The following is a 17157-nucleotide window of genomic DNA, read 5'->3' on the forward strand; positions in this document are numbered from 1 at the left end:
TGACTGTAATGAGAACTATGTGCACAGTATCTGTAGAAATGGAGAACATCTCCAAAGAGGTCCTAATACGTAGAACATAGGAGGCCAGCTTCTTTTCTGGTCACCAATTTCAATTTCATGACGGAATTTGGCACATTATTACCAATACAGGGCAAGAGCTAAATTGTCTGAGTATCAGATTTAAACGTTTTAAGCTAGGAACTCCAAAACTACAGATCTGAGCTACTGAGGCACGTAAACCCCTTTGTGTTGTGGGCAGGTTTCAGTGAGACCTAAAGATCCAGCTCCTTCTGTGCCAACAGTGGTTAAAGACTGATTCATGGGAGACCTTGCTGATTAGTATAGATTTAAAATAACTTCTCACAGCGCTGTTGGGCATGAGGATTACTCAATTAATTGTTTAGGGCACATTTTGTTCCTGGAATGGAAAGGTGGGGTGTACTGGATTATGTAGGATTATAATTAATGCTGCTCAGGATGTCCAGGTGCCTTTGGGCAAGAATATTTAAGAAACAAATGTAAATTGGACGAACAATGCAAGGGTAGGACTAAGTAAATAACAATATTAGTTTATATCTTCATTTTTATAAGGGGAGAGATGAGCTGATACTGATGAAATGCAAGTTGCAGTTTATTATGAAATGTTAGGTTTGGGCAAGTCACAGGAACTTGCCAGTTATGATTTCAATGCTCTGAGGAGCCAAGAAGTCTCAGAAAGGCTTTTCACTTATCAAGATCTTTCAGCTAAGAAGGCTGAACAAGAAGAGTATTGATTTTCTTCTCCTAGGCTTTGCTGATTTCATCATGGACTTGCTCAGCACAGCAAATACCAAATTCTGCCTAGACTTTTTCAAAGCGCTGAAGACAGAAAACACTGATAAAAATATCTTCTTCTCCCCTTTGAGCATCTCAGCTGTCCTGGGCATGGTCCTCCTTGGTGCCAGAGGCAATACAGCCAAACAGATAAAAGAGGTAGGCTTCTTACATTTTATTGGCATAGGTCTGGTAGGTGTCATTATTTGTTACTTTGCTTACAATATCCAGAACTCCAAAAATATTCTGACAAGGCAAAAGCTCCTAAGTTATAATGACCAAATTTACAAAATACACATTCTTTTTTTTTTACTTTGATCCTTTCTGTCTATATGTTGTTTCCTATTAAAAAGATATATATAATATTGTGAATCAAGAGAAAAACACAGAGATGAACTAGTGCAGGGGTGAAAAATTATTTGGCCTGGAGGGCCACTTAATGAGTTTTGGTGAGCTGTTGAGGGCTGTGCGCGCGCGTGCGCACACACACACACACACTCTCTCAAAGACACAGTCTTACTTACTCAACCCACAGTCAGGTTGAGGACAGCAGTGGGAGGTGGACTGGGAGCAGGAGCAGGAGCCTGCCTGCTCCTCCCCGCACCCCATCCTGGCTCTGCTCAGCTTTGCTGACACTGACAGGAAGGAATGGGGCTGAGAGCCACGCTGAGCTGGGGGGTGGAGCAGGATATTTGCAGCTCCTTGCAGCTGGGCTGCAGGGTAGAGGTAATGGCCATGACTCTTGGCCTTCCCCCCACCATGGTGTAGACCCCAGCTGGGGTGGCCAGGGTGGGGGTCTCAGGTCCCCACCTCATTTGCGCCCTACACCCCGCTGCCCAGTAGGTTGGGCAGGCCTCCACTGGCATGGCAGGGGATGCTGGATGGAAGCAGCCCTGCTTGCCTGGCACTTCCAGAGGTGGACCCCATCTCTTAGTCTGCCACAAGGTGCTGGGTGGTGGGGATGCTTCCAGCCAATGTCCCCCACTGCACTGGCAGACACTGGAGTTGAAGCTGCTACGTGTGGGCCCACCCCTCAGCTACTGCCTCCTAGGGAAATGTTTTCCCTTAGCTGGTCCTGGTATATTATTCAATATACAAGGCTTGAGGCAATGCCACAGCTTTGTCTTAATTCATTAAAATAAATCTAATCAAATTCTGTAATAGGTGTGGCTTGTTCAGTGAACACGTTACTGCTTGAAGAACTGATTGTGCCCTATCATTCACCAGTCAAGACCTCAGGATGGTTGATGGACTTTCTTTCACTGATGGCTACTAGAAATGTCTCAGGCCTTCCCTTTCCATAAGGTCTCTTTAAGAGAACCTGATCTCCGTTTAAATGGAACCAAGGAAAGATGGAGAATTGGGCTTTCCCTAAGCAATATGTCTTTACTGGCTTGCGCTGAATTTGTAGTGCTCCATTTCAGCTCTGAGGTATTGTTCTATATTGCATACAACTACAGAAACATGGCATTTATGTTGCAGGTGTTTCACTTTCATGATGTTTCAAGTACTGCAACTCCAGGAACTGGAAGGACTAGTCAAGATGGCAGTGCTGAGGTGAAGCAGCGGATACACCCTAGCATCTTTCTTTACAGAACCAGGCAGATTCTCCTTTATGATGCCTTATATATTTACACTAAAAAGAGCACACAGTTTTGCTGTTTAACAGGCATTGTCAGGTCATGCTTTTAAACAAATAATCCCTGTCCATCAATGTATAAAAACCAAGACTTTTTTGGTCTTGGTTGAAAACTAAGAATGTGACAACCTGAAAATGAATTATTACAATTAACTGTGAAAGTGACCAACTTATTGGCTGAATGGTCTCATGTCTACACTCATCTCTTAAATCTGGGATCAAAAACATTTCTGTACTCACTCTTCCATGCCTGGGATTGTCTGGTCCCTTCCTTTTGGGTTTTTTAACAAAAAAGTCCTGGTGAACTTTAACAAGTCCTAGTGATCTGTTAGTTGAGTTCTTTTTTTTCCTGCACCCTTGATTGCTAACTGGAGGAACCAAAGAAAGAAGTTTGCAAAAACAGGATTTAGGCAATACCGGATCTTGGTATAATTGCACTGTGGCATCTTGGGCTGAGTATGATAGTGAGAAGGTTGGGAAAGAAAAAGCACATTTTCAAAAGGGATGGAATAAACCTGGGAGGCAGCTAAATATTAATCATTAATTGATTTTTTTGAATAATGGGGGGGATTCCATGGCATTTCAGCCCACAGGAGATCAGGGCCAGGGTCTTCGAATTATACCCAGAATTGTTGAATTGTGGAACGTGTCACAATTCAGACACCAGCTGGTGAATATCAGAGTACAGATTGTGTATCACGTGACTTCATAAAGAATGGCTGACCTCACTAAAGAATTATTTATTTTTTTGTTTGAAGTATGAAGCTGAAGGAGTCCATCACCAATTCCAGGCACTCTTATCAGCAATTTACAAACCCAACTCAGATTATTCTCTAAGCATTGCCAACAGGCTATATGCGGAGATCACTTTTGCACTTTATAAGGTAAGCTGCAATGGTGTCCATGTTAATAGCCAGTGAGGGTAATACGTTCACTAAACTTACTGTCTGTCTTAAAATATAATGGCCTTCTATCAAAATGGCACAATTAGGGCATTTCCCATCAAGATGTTCCATGTATTTGTATATATATTCCCATTTTCAAAGAGGAGTTGTGGAGAAGAGGATAGATAGATAGATAGATAGATAGATAGATAGATAGATAGATAGATAGATAGATAGATAGATAGATAGAACTATAATCATATTTGTTAGATCTGGTTGATACTCATCTGTGTTTTGTAGATATGTAGATTTAAAATTTTGTTTCATTGCAATTCAGAAGGAGAAATACTTTCACAATTTCCCACAGAAAAGTCTGTAGATAGAAATCTAAAATGAAATGCTTGAACATTTTCAGTTCTAGAGAAATGTTATTCTAGACCAGAGGTGCTCAACCTCCAGCCCACAGGCCGTGGCATTTTGCCTGTTGGGCTTCCTATAGGTCAGGAAGTTTGGCAGCAGGGGAGTGGTGGCCATTAACATGGCCACCCTCTTCCCTGTCAAATTCCCAAACTCCAAGCCCCATATGGCCAGTTGGGGCCAAGCCAACTTGTGACCTCATTCTCCCATGGGGCAAGGCCATAACACCCCCCTCTGCATCCTCCCCCCCCTTCTGGATCAGGGCTAGGCCACTCCATTCACTCCACGTATGGCAAGGTTGTGGCCTGGTCATACCCTCTCTTCCTCCATAGGGCTGGGGAATGCCTGCTTCCTCCCATGGGGCCAGGTTGGGCCAGGCCATGCCCTCTTCCCCCATGGGACAAAGTTGGAGCCAGGCCATGGCCCCTTCTCCTCCCACCTCCCAGGCCTGGTCCATGACCCCTTTCCTCTCTGCAGGTCAGGTCAAGGCCTGACCACAGCCTCTTCCCTCTCCATGGGGCTGGGTCAAGCTCCTTTCCCTTGTGAGGCTGCATTGGGACCAGATTGCCCCCTGTCCTCCCCTCTGCATGGCCAGATGGTGCCCTCCATGCCCACCCAGCTGCCATATTGGGAACACCAGCTGAATCCGGCCTGTGGACAGACTGGGCACTGCTAATCTAGCCCTCTGGGCAAAAAGGTTCTACAATTCTACAATTCACCACTGTTCTACAATTCTTAACGTTGTTACCCTTTTATGTATTTTTGGTATTTCAGGATGTCAGTATCTCACATGATGTACTACCACTGACTTACCTGTATGACAAAAATAGAATGAGTCAAGTACAGTCATATAACACATGCAATACTACTAACATATCATTAAATAATTAATAGTAACAAACTGCTGAGAGCCCCTAAAATAAGATATAAAACAACATCGCTTGAGATAACATTTCTTGAGAAAAATTCATTAAGAAAAATTTCTGTGGGAATTTTGCATAAATATCAATACATTCCAAAACAGTTACATTCTGACAAAAACAGTATTTTCCACCAAAACTTTTCCAACCTTTCCAACTAGTTCTACTTGCTAACTGTTACATGAACTTCAGTTTTAACACATAGCCTGAGGCAGAACCTGCTAATGCTACCAAGTAATTCTAGATCAGAGTAGCAGTACAAGAATGTTAAGGATGCAAACAGATTATGTATTACTAAATTACTTATGAAAGGCCACGTAATCTCAATTCCTCCCCCTTCTGTGTACATATTATAATGAATCTTTACCTGACATAATCCCAGAGCATTCTTCCTTCAGGCTTATTCAGTGCACAATATGAATGAGGTAGGTCTTCCATGTTACTATCAATTTCCCTGACCTTTGAAATCCAGTGACTTCTATATGGTGAAGTCTGCATTGCCAAACCCACACCCTGACTTCTATTCAACTGTCCTGCAGCTGTGCATATTCAATCAGTAGAAATTCGGAAGAACAATTAGAAAAAAAATCATCATCATGTGCAGTGTTTAAACGCACTTGACTCGGCCAACTCTCAATGGCTTGTCTCTGGACAGTGAAAAACATGTGTCCAAGCCAAATATTTTCTTTGCTAAGTTGTTGGTTTCTAATAAAAGACAGTAAAGCTGTAAGCTTGGTCACAAATATACCGGTATGTTAGTTTTTTATAAAACCAGCAGAAGTGTACTTTTCCTCTCTTCTTTAAACAAATACTCACAACTGGCTAACCTCTTTTTTTCCTGCTGCTTATCAGCAAAACCAAGAAAAACTATCATCTGGTAACAGGGACTGAATTTGGAAAACATCCACCTGAAAAAGTAAAATTTGACAAAAGTCCTTTTCAATGGGAATAACTAGGCCCACATATCTTTCCTCAAAGCTTTCCCTGTGCCTAACGGCTATAATAATAGTAATGACCATTTTTAAATTTACCTACAGTGCACATGCTTCTGTCTTAGGCCACTGACTCCTGTTACAGTTATCATACAATTAACTGGTTAATACATTTAGACAATACATTTAGACTGGCTACACATTCAAAGTAATTATCACATGATAAAAATAGCCTTCAAGCTAAAAAAAGTGGCTAACCAGAGACAAAAATATTGCTTGAAAAATGCAGAAAATGATAGCTGGTTTCTATCAAGCTTTAATTGGAACATGTGGCAGCTCATACATTTGGTGATAACTCTTTGCTAGGTCCTTTGGCACCCCAAGGTGCACTGCTTCCTACCTGACCTACCAGCTGCCAGGGCTCTGAATACAGTCCTTGGCTGTCAAATGCATTCCACTCCAGTGTGGGGGGGATTCCTTTTACACTCAATTCCCTCCTCCCTCAACAGAGAGCAATGTGGGTGGAAGCACTTCCTAGATGAGAGCAAGGTGCTGGAGATTTCCTCTCCATACACTGAGCAAAGCACAGAATGCAGGGGAAATAATTATCCCCACAGCAGGGAGCTCAGCATGCAAGGAAATTCCTTCTCCCACGTAGAGCATGGACAAGAGGTCTCTTTCCCTCACGTTGAGCAAAGCACGGGAGGTGGGGGATTGAGGGGAGGGGAGGGGAAATTACATCCCAAGGAGTCAGGTGCAGGGAAATTGCTGAGTTGAGCTGAGCAAAGTGCAAGGTGAGGGAGAATGCCCTCCCCAGCAAGGAATCTGGCACAAAGAGAGATAGAGGGAACTTCCATCTGTGCTCCATGTTGGGGAAGGGATTTCCCTGTGTGACGGGCTCCATGTTCAGGGGGTAATAATTTCCCCCTTACCCTGTGCTTCTCTCAACGTGGGGTGACAGAAGGAACCCCTCCCTTTGCCCACCTCTCAGGTGTTGGGGGGGGAGTAGGAGACTTTTCTTAGCTAGGTCCTATAACTCTTACCATTTGCTGAGGACATGGGTGACTGGTGCCTCCTGAGTTGGGGTTGGGGGCACCCACAGAAGCTGCCAGTGGTGCTGGTGGCGGGGACAGGGCTGGCAATCACCTGCAGAAGCTTCTGGTGGTGGTGGTGGCCCTGTCGGGGGGCATGTGCCCCCCTGTGCCTCCTTACCAGTTGCCTATGGCTGAGGACCAGTGTTGAGCTTGGAGAGCTCCTCCAGCTGGTCATTGGCACCAGCAGTGCAAGCTGGCATGCCATGCTTTTCCTCTCTGGGCAGCCTGCATTTTGCATGTGAAGTGCTGGACATTGCACAATGGTTTCATAATACGAAAAAAGCCATGCTGCAATTAAAATACCACCTGCCGGTGACCGTACATAGTGGTTCATTGCCTATATAATTTCTACACCAGAGACAAAATTAAGTTTGTTTTAATTTAAAGCCATGAAGGTTTGGTACTCAACTCACAACTGTGTCTCTGAAAATAGTCTCCTGGGAGTTAAGAGAGACTATTGGCTGCTCAATGTTTTAAAAAAAAATCAGACACATGTCTAATTATGTAATTAAAAGCTTAAAGTGAGGTGCTTTTTTCTGGCCTCATCTATTTTTTCCTGCAGTTTATAATTCTGAGTTGTATCTTGAAAATATAGAAAGCTGCTAATATAATGGATGACACAGAAGGTAAATCATATTTGGTAGAAATATGTATTTTAAAATATGCAGAAAAGGTTCCTTGGGTGAATTTGATATCTTTTATTAGACCAACCCAAATAGTTGGAGCACACCAACTGCTGAAACTTCCTTAGCCTGACAACGGGTTTTTGAACCCGAAAGCTTGCTTAATAACTATTCTCCAACTATTTGGATTGGTCTAATAAGATATCAAATTCACCCAAGGAACCTTGTCTGCCTATGTCCTTAGACCAACACGGCTAAAACCTACAGCCCTGCAACATATTTTAAAATATTGTTTTCTTAAAAATTCTTTCTGTCAAAATTGTGTTTAGACTAACCTTTTTTTGTTGATGTTTTTCATTCGTATCACGCTATTGTGCAATATAAACTGGTTTTGAAGATGGAGTTTTTGGCCTGATTTCTGTAACAATACGCTTGTCTTTCCTACCTCACAGCAATATTTAAGCTGCACAAAGACACTGTACCATGCAGAGCTAGAAGAAATTGACTTTGTGAATGCTCCACAGGAAGCCAGAATAAAAATTAACTCCTGGGTAGAAAATCAGACAAATGGTAAGAACAGGACATACATACTATATTAAGTACATATTCTATCAGAATGAGTTAGGAATATAGGTTGGAGGTGTTTCAAAACTAATTTAGGTGGAAGACCCTCCACCTTTCTTGTTAAAGTTGAGAATACAAGAGTAAAGGGGCCAGAGAGAGCACAATCAAAGACGAGTCTGGCTTTGTAGCTCAGAATTATGGAACTCACCTAGAAAGGGGAGTCCTTCATTCTTGCCCTGGAATTTAGGATTTTTTCCATTTCTTTTTAATCAGTTATGGTTTTACATTCAAGTCACACATGAAACTGGTTTGAGTCTTCATCAAGGTTCCTATGCTCTATTATTGTTAAGTGTAGATGTATATATTTGAAAATTTTTATTTTAAAACCTTATTTTAACTGTCTTACAAAATAACTCCATTATTAAAAGTTAGCTATAGGAGACTGACTGAATCAAGTACGTTAATTCACTTTAATTCATTATTTTAAAAGGTAAAATAAAAAAATTGTTCCCTTCTGATGCCTTTAACGAAAATGTTGTCCTTGTGCTGGTCAATGCTATCTACTTCAAAGGAAAGTGGGCACTGAAATTTGAGAAAGAAAAGACCAAGGAAACAGCTTTCAGGCTGAACAAGGTACAATATGGATAAGGGCCAAAGAAAATAAGGTGTGTGAGGGGTGGGAGGGAGGTAGAAATTCCTTCCATTTCTTGGCCGGTAGAGTGAGGGGTAACCGCCTTATTTCAGACAACTTCAACAACCTAACATGCAAATATAGTTAGATTGTTACCATTCCTATCACTTTGGATAGATGCTGAAAGGAGTTTATATTTGGGGAAGTTTATATTTGGGTGTTAAAAGTTGTTAGGAGTTTTGCCACTAACGGGGGGAGGGGAGAGAAGGGCATGGGAGGCAGGGAGATCATGGCAGCAGAACAGAAGACTTCATTCAATGAGAAGTTATATTCTTATGTAAAATTTAGGATACTACATCACTCAACAAAGAAAAACATGACTTAGCTTGAGATTAATATGTTTAAGATGAATATTATAACCTTATATTAGAAATTTAGCAAAAAACCCAAAAAACAATGCAGGGAGCTTGAAATGCCATTTTCTTTAGCATATGGACATTTCTTTAGGGTGTCATTTTTAAGTTTCCTAGTTTCTATTAAAATAAAAATAAATTGGAGAGAGAGAATTGGAGGAAAAGATACCTACCTCTAGGATCCAGGTAAGGTGGATCTTGCTTTGTCTTAGGCTCCTGCTGCATATTACATATATTACACAATTAACTGGTTAATTGCACATACATTTAAACCAGCCACAATGCAAAGGAATTTTCACACAATAAAAATGACTATCCAGCTATAAAAAAGTCAACCTACTATAAAGTTAGTGCTTTAAAAGGTGTAACAAGTCTATAGCTTGTTTCTATCCAGCTTTAATTTGAATGTGTAGCAGGCCCCTTAACTAGGTAAGGTAATTTATAATGATCAGCAACAGAGAGGCAGGCAAGCATAGTGTACAGCTCTGTAGGTCAAATAAGCTCAGAGATACATTTAGTGCTTGAATGTGTATAATTCAAACTTTGAACATTCCTAAGAATATGCTTTCTGAGTTTTGATAACTCAAGCAAGATTTAATACCAAGCCAGATATAGATATCTTCTAGGAACTCAGTATCTTCTGCTTTTTTTCTTAATACCTGTTGTGTGTATTACAGAATGAGATAAAGAGTGTGCAGATGATGTTTCTGAATAGTACATTCAAACTGGCCATCATAAAGGAACCTCCTCTTGAAGTGCTGGAGCTCCCATATATTGACAATGAATTAAGTATGTTTATTCTTCTACCAAAAGACATTGGTGATAAATCCACTGGCCTAGAACAGGTAAAGGCTCCATCTCTTATAACGTATGTGATGGCCCCTGTATACCTTGGCTCACACCTTTGTATATTTCCTATTGTCTGAATGGTAGAGACAGAAAGTAATTAGCAATAGTAGAGTTTCATTATATTTTCTCCCCATTATTGTGGGCTATGAAGGAACTCCATTACTAGATGTAAGCACAAGCTTGCGCTGTTCATATGCTTGCTGAGTTCCTGGACATGAGTAGACATTTCACCATTTTTTAACAATGAATCTGATCCTAACTTAACCTTGTAGACAAAGCAATGATCAGCATTAAAGCAGAACCTGTTTATTTTTCTTAATATTGGTATAATTTGTTTTCAGTGGACAAAATGTAATATGCAAGATACTGCTGATTAAGGCTGGCTGAATTTTTCTAATTTAAAAAGTTATTAAATATATAATTTTGATGAAAACATAGGACAGTCATTTAATCCCCCCCGCCCCTGTTTTAACAGGAATGGGGTTGGAATTTTTCAAATTTCACTGAAATGGATTAAAAAAGGATTTACAACATTTACAAATGTTTTCCCCCTCCTGCTTTTCTACCAGCTTTATTAGCAAAACTCTATGGGCATATTTACACATACATTGAGGCTGCATTGATGTGCTGTAAATACAGTGCATGGTAATTACTGGAGCATGGTAATTACTGTGCTCTAGCAGAATCCAGCATCATGTGTATCAGCATCCCTGTGCTGAAAAATGGTGGTGGGAAGCTCATTTGATGAACTTTAGTTAAAGCGCCCCTGCCACCTTTTCTCAGCGTGGGGATGCTAATACCTGTGACAGTCTGGATGCTTTAATTATAGTGGCTCTTAGAGCTGCTCTAATTAAAATGCCTCCCTCCCTACCCTCTCAGCTCCCAGAGCATGTGTATAAATGCCCTATGACATTAATCCAGTTTTTTTGTTTACAGAATCATACTTGGCATTGTAACCGTAGTGTACCATTTTCTTAACATCAGTTTATGCTCTACTCACTCAGTTCTTTGGTTCTTTCAACCCATCATAATGTGACTTTGTCTCTTTTTATTTACCTTTGCAGCTTGAAAGTGCACTCACCTATGAGAAATTAGCAGAATGGACCAGCTCTGTTAATATGAACAAACAAAATGTGAATGTGTATCTGCCCCGGTTCAAAATGGAGGAAGGTTACAACCTAAAGACAATTCTACAAGTTATGGGAGTGCTAGATATGTTCAGTTTAAAGTCTGATTTAACAGGAATGTCAAACCTTGCTGGACTGTATGTGTCCAGGGCCTTCCGTAAGTCTTATGTGGATGTTAATGAAGAGGGCACTGAAGCAACTGCAGGTTCGGGGGTTGTGGTAAGTCGAGGAAGTGCTCATGATTTCAAGGCTGACCACCCCTTTCTCTTCTTTATCAAACACAATGCAAGCAACAGGATTCTCTTTTATGGTCGGTGCGCTTCGCCCTTAAACTAGAAGACTCTTAAGAAATAGCAAGTCCCTTCTCCCCTCAGTGTCAAGGTAGATCTTAATATTTACATTTCAGAAAAATGTGTTGAAATCTAAATGTTAAAATCTATTAAAGATGTTTCTCTCTCTCTCATCTTTATGCTGGTTACAGTTTGACTATTCAGTGCAGCCATCTGCAGACATTAAGAGACAAAACCTAAGCTGCTTACTCTACATTTACTCTACCTGTACTAAGGAGAACTGCCATCCACTGCAATGCTTTTTAGTTTGAGGAAGGACTGAGTAAAAGGGTCCAACCGATGCCCCACTTTACCTAGGGGTAGATATTTGCCTTAATGATTGTATTAATGACCCAGGCCCAAACCATCAGAAAACCTTAAGATACAAAGTTCTAAGCAACGTCTCCCTCCATTTCTTGGCATTCTACCACTGTACCCATGCTACCACTGCTATAAAGAGGAGTGATTAGGATCATCCTTGTGGAAGAGGACAGCAGTAGTGGTAACAGAATAGGACTTCCCTCCCATTCTGTTAATGAGGGGAAATATCTGTGCAAAGGTACCTCCTTCTCTTCCTCCTCCATCTTTATCATAGATGAGGATTTATAATCTAGGTTTGAATAAGGATTTCTGGATTTGGTCCAGTGAGACATTTCCTGGTTTGAGTTAGTAAATCCTTTAATGGGTCAGGGTCTTCAGTGTTGAGATTATTGTGGGGCATTTTGCAAATACTCAGTACTCTGATTTCCTGGTAAAATTCCATGAAACAGAATGCAGATTTCAAGGTAGCTCAGATTTCTTTCTGATTGCGGCTGAACAGCAACTGGCTCCGAGTTGTCAATTTATAAATTTCCAAATGTAACTCTAATCTAAATTGCAAACAACTTGTCCACATCCAAAAAAGCAGGGGCCCCTTATTTGTACCTCAGGCATTGCAAAGCTGCACCTTCTGCTTTGAGAAAGTATTGCAGAATTTGTAAAGCGTTTTTCACTTTTCTGTATTGGGTATTGTGTCCAAATATGAAATGTTTCCTGCTTAAAAATACTCTGTATCTATTTAGTCATATGTACTGAGTTTTGTGGAGGTTGTTTCATGTTTATTTCTAAAATAATAAAATAAAGAAAATGCAGCCATTATTGGACAAGAAAGACTGATGAATATTAGCCCATATTTTATCCAGATTATGGTTAATGCTTTCAAGTGACTTAGACACTGAAGGACTCAAGTTCTGTTTTGAAGAGAGAGTCACTTTGGGTGCTAAGAGAAATGATATTTACCATGTGATTGCCCCCCTAAAAGTGCTCTACTGCTGTGCCCTGACAGAAGTGCACAGCTCCAGAGTGCTTTAAATGTGGCCAACCATATGGCTAATTAACCCTCATCTAATGAGGGATCAACTGAAGGTGCTCCAAGGTGGAGCACCTTAGGGAACCTCTGTTCCCTAGGACCAGTTTGTCACCATGATCAGGGCTGGGCTGATTCAGTCCAACTCCTCCCCCAGTGTTGTCTGCAGGAAGGGGAGGGAGGGGGAGGAAGTTGCAGGCTAGGGCTTGCCCAACCTGAGTTGGAGCAGGGGGGGCTGGGAGGGAGGGAGTAGATTGGAGCCCCACTGCCTCATGCCCCTTCCCCACTTCATTTCAGGCTGGGAAGCAGCTTGCAGCTCCCCTCTTGCCCCTCCCTTCTAATAAACAGCACCAGAGCTGGGAGGGAGGACAGGGCTGCATTAGCCCAGCCCTGATCCTGGGACAAGCAGGTAGGTTCAATCCCCATCCCCTCAACACAACAGGCAAATGTCTGGTTGGTGCTGGGGGAGGTCACTAACTCAAAAAGTGCCATGAGTGAGAGTGGGGACCTGTGAGTCTGTCAGCACCCTTTAGCACTTTTAGAAAATCTCTCCCCAGTCTTGTCTTAGGCTTTTCTCTGGTTTATTTTACCAGGATATCGGAAGAGCGCATCAAAGTGCACTTGACTAGCACTAACAAGCTTCAAGCCTTCTCCAACTATTAACCTGAAACTTCCCATTTTAACAGTGCTGGCTATAAAATATTTCCTCCAAGTGTCTTTATTCAATGCTTTAGGCATAAATTATTCAGGGAGCCATTTTACATGCCACAAAACTACATTTCTTTAAAAACCAAAGAAAATCATTGAGTAAACTTCCTCCAAAAAAAAAAAAAAAAAAATCAATCCTTGTCATACCCAGATCAGTTTTTCCCTCAACCCTCTTGTCTGAGATGAGGAAAATCTTTTCTTGGCTGATAGAGTGCAAACCAGCAAGAGAAACATATGTACTCCCAGTTCTCTGAGGAGTTTTAGTTTGTTGCCCCTACAGCTGCGGAGTGAAGCACCGGGCTCTGTGCAGCTCCGCAGCTCTGCAGGAAGCCCTGCAAGCAGGCTGGCAGCAGCCCAGGAAGGCAGGCTCTGTCCAAGAAAAGCGGTGAGCCTGATTCCCCCCCACCCCAGAGCCTGCCTGCATGCATGAGCTGCGTGGAGGCCAGTGCTTCCCTCCATGGCTGCGATGCCCCCAGAACCACCCGAGCTGGGTGCCTGTGGGTGGGTGCCACCTGGGAGGGGGGAGGAGGGGGTCACTGCTCCCGCAGCCCAGAGACTGCTCTACTCACCGGCAGCTCATCCTCTCCTCTCCACCGCCAGAGAGGCAGGTAAGTTCGGGTGAGTGCACGACATGGGGGTTTAAAGGCTCCTAAATTGAAGCAGTGTTCCTAAAAACCTACCACTTCAATTTAGGGCCCCTGTTTTGTCTCCACATGCCCTAGTTTCAATAAAAGGGCAGTAATCATGGAAGTGTTGCAACTTCTACCTGGCTTCTGTCATTATGCAACATAGAAGAGAATTGGAGGGTGGTCAGACAAAGGTTTTTCATAGATTCATAGGTTGTTAGGGGTTGGAAGGGACCTTGTAGATCATTGAGTCCAGTCCCCCTGCACTAGGCAGGAAAAGACTGTTTTGAAGATCTCCAGAGTAGGTGACTGCACCACCACTGAAGGGAGTTTATTCCACAGTCTGGACACTCTGACTGTGAAGGAGTTTTCCCTGGAATTGAGCTTGAAGCGGCCTTCCAGGAGTTTGTGTCCATTGGTCCTGGTCTTCCCCAGGCGTGCCCTGGTGAACAACTGTTCATCGAGTTCTTGATGTACTCCCTTGATGTAGCAGTAAGCTGCTACCAAGTCCCATCTTAGCCTTCTCTTCTGTAGGCTGAAGAGGCCCAAGTCCCTCAGCCTTTCCTTGTATGGCTTGTCTTGCAAATGGCCTAATCATACGGGTGGCTCTTCTCTGGACCCTCTCAAGTTTTTCCATGTCCTTGTTGAAGTGAGGATCTCAGAACTGGACGCAGTACTGCAGCTGTGGTCTCCCCAGTGTGGATTGCAGTAGGAATATTATTTCCTTAGTTTTGCATGATCTTCAACGGTTAATACATGCCAGCGTGTTGTTTGCCCTGCTGGCCACAGCATTGCACCGCTGGCTCATGTCCATGCGATGGTTGATCACTACCCCGGGTCCCTTTTGGCCATGGTGCAAGTCAAATTGTTGCCACTGAGCCTGTAGGTATGTTGGGGATTGTTCACTCCCAGATGGAGCACCTTACACTTCTGAGTGTTGAACTTCATCTGCTTCTGGTCCGCCCAACTCTGTTCAGGTCTGCCTGTATCTGCAACCCATCTTCTTGCATGGCCACGCTTCCCCATAACTTGGGTGTTATCTGCAAACTTGGCCAGCAAGCTTTCACCCCCACATCCAAATCATTGATAAAGATGTTGAAAAGCACCAGCCCAAGCACGGACCCCTGAGGGACACCACTGGCCACTTCTTGCTAGGATGACACAGATCCATTCATGAGAACTCTCTGGGTCTTACCATGTAGCCAGGTTTCCACCCACTGAACTGTTGAGAAGTTAAGCCCACAATCTTCCAATTTTTTCACAAGGATATCATGGGATACTAGATCAAAAGTCTTTTGGAAGTCTAGGTATATAATGTCGACCTTCTCTCCCGTGTCCAGGTGGCGAGAGACCTGTTCGTAGAAGGAAATGAGATTGGTAAGACAAGACCTACCCACGATGAAGCCATGCTGGCTGTCATTCAGAATCTTACCCTCATTGAGCATATCACACATAGATTCTTTAATGAGTTTTTACAGAATATTCCCTGGGATAGGTTAGGCTGATTCGCCTATAGTTGTCTGGGTCTTCCCTTTTCCCCTTCTTGAAGATGGGCACAATGTTGGCCCTCTTCCAATCCTCAGGGATCTCCCCTGTGCACCACTATTTCTGGAAGAGTTTTGCCAGGGGTTCCGCAATGACCTCTGCCAGCTCCATCAGCACTCTCAGGTGAAGTCCATCTGGTTCTGCTGATTTATAAATGTCTAGCTTTTCTAGCTGGCTTTGCACCAGCTCAGTATCCACAGTGGGAAGGCTATCATTCCCACCATGCCCCTTTGATCCTTATCTTGCTTGTCTTTCCCGTTGATACTGTGAAATACCGAAGCAAAGTGGGCATTCAGGAGTTCATTTTTTTCCTGAGTGTCCGTTACCAGCTGTCCCAAGGTGTTAAGCAGGGGCCCCACGCTTCCAATTTTTTTCCTTCTGCTCCCTAGATACCTAAAGAAGGACTTCTTATTGTCTTCAACTCCCTTGGCTAACTTAAACTCGGTCGCCGCCTTAGCTTTTCTAATCATTTCCCTACAAGTGTGGACCACTGTTGTATAATCCTCCTTGAGGACTCTCCCTAGCTTTCACTGTGTGTACACCTCTTTTTTCTTTTTCAAAAGGACCGCAATGTCCCTATTGATCCAGGAGGGCTTGCCAGCCCTTCTGCTACCTTTCCTTTTCATTGGAAAGGTTTTCTTTTGTGCTTTGAGGATCGTGTCCTTGAGGAATGGCCACTCTTCATGTACCCCATTCACCTTCCATCCCTGGTCCTGCATCCTGCCTCCCCTACTAATCCCCTGAGCCTGTTAAAGTCAGCATTTTTGAAGTCCAGGACTTCAATTCTGCTAGTTGATCTGATAACATTGTGGTGGACAGTGAACCTGATGAGCTCATGGTTGCTATTGCCCAGGCTACCCTCAATGTTCAAGCCACACACCAGATCATCTCCTTTGGCCAAGACCAAGTCTAGGAGAGCAGTACCTCTGGTTGGTCCCTTACACTTCCTGGGTCAGAAAGAGCTCCTCAATTACAGTTAAGAAGCTAGATGACTGATCTGACTTAGCTGAGTGTTCCTCCCAATCTATGTCTGGGTAATTGAAGTCGCCCATGACAACCAAGTCCCTTGCATGCATGGCTTCTGTCAGTTCTTGAGAGAAGTCCAGATCAAGCTCCTCCCCTTGGTTTGGTGGCCTGTAGTAAATGCCCACTGTTTGGTCTCTCTCACCTCACCCCCACCCCGGTCCAACTTTGACCCAGAGGGTTTAAAGCTGCTTATCTTTGGAGCCAATGTCAGCCTCCAGAAAGGTGTACTGAACCCTCACATTGGGAGCTACCCCTTCACCTTTTCTCTCTGCTTGGTCCCTTTTGTGCAGGGTGTAGCCCTCTATGGCTATGCTCCAATCATGTGAGGAGTTCCACTTTGTTTGAGTGGTACCTAGCAACCATAGGGGAAAGAGGAGAAACATGATAAAGTCAAATCCTCTGTGTTTTCATAAGGTCTGGCTGTTTGCACTTTTACATGCATGTTTGGCGGCTTCAAAAGGTAAGAGCAATACTACCCAAATATGAGGTGTATTGCATGCCAAAGAGAGAACGGGACCCCTTGGAAGACAGATTTATTTTTTAATATGCAAACAAACAGTAGGAGAAAGTCTAGTTCAGTAACTTATTGATCTAAAGAGACTGAGTTAAGACTGTGTTTTGAGGAGCTTGACAGAATCTCTGATTGGAGACAAGCAGGGATCCTGGTTTCCT

At 42.9% G+C, this 17157-nt stretch overlaps 1 protein-coding gene across 1 annotated transcript; it reads left to right on the forward strand.

The window, feature by feature from the left end:
- Positions 1 to 713: 713 nt before the first annotated feature.
- LOC102575578 (leukocyte elastase inhibitor) lies at positions 714 to 12372 on the forward strand. The gene is made up of 7 exons (XM_006276213.4): positions 714 to 972; positions 2296 to 2370; positions 3211 to 3336; positions 7775 to 7892; positions 8377 to 8519; positions 9608 to 9775; positions 10844 to 12372. The coding sequence occupies exons 1-7, from the start codon at positions 805 to 807 to the stop codon at positions 11240 to 11242; spliced, it is 1197 nt and encodes a 398-aa protein (XP_006276275.1). The 5' UTR covers positions 714 to 804; the 3' UTR covers positions 11243 to 12372.
- Positions 12373 to 17157: the final 4785 nt, after the last annotated feature.

The sequence above is a fragment of the Alligator mississippiensis genome, chromosome 3 (genome assembly GCF_030867095.1).
Source record: "Alligator mississippiensis isolate rAllMis1 chromosome 3, rAllMis1, whole genome shotgun sequence".
In the NCBI taxonomy this organism is placed as follows: domain Eukaryota; kingdom Metazoa; phylum Chordata; order Crocodylia; family Alligatoridae; genus Alligator; species Alligator mississippiensis.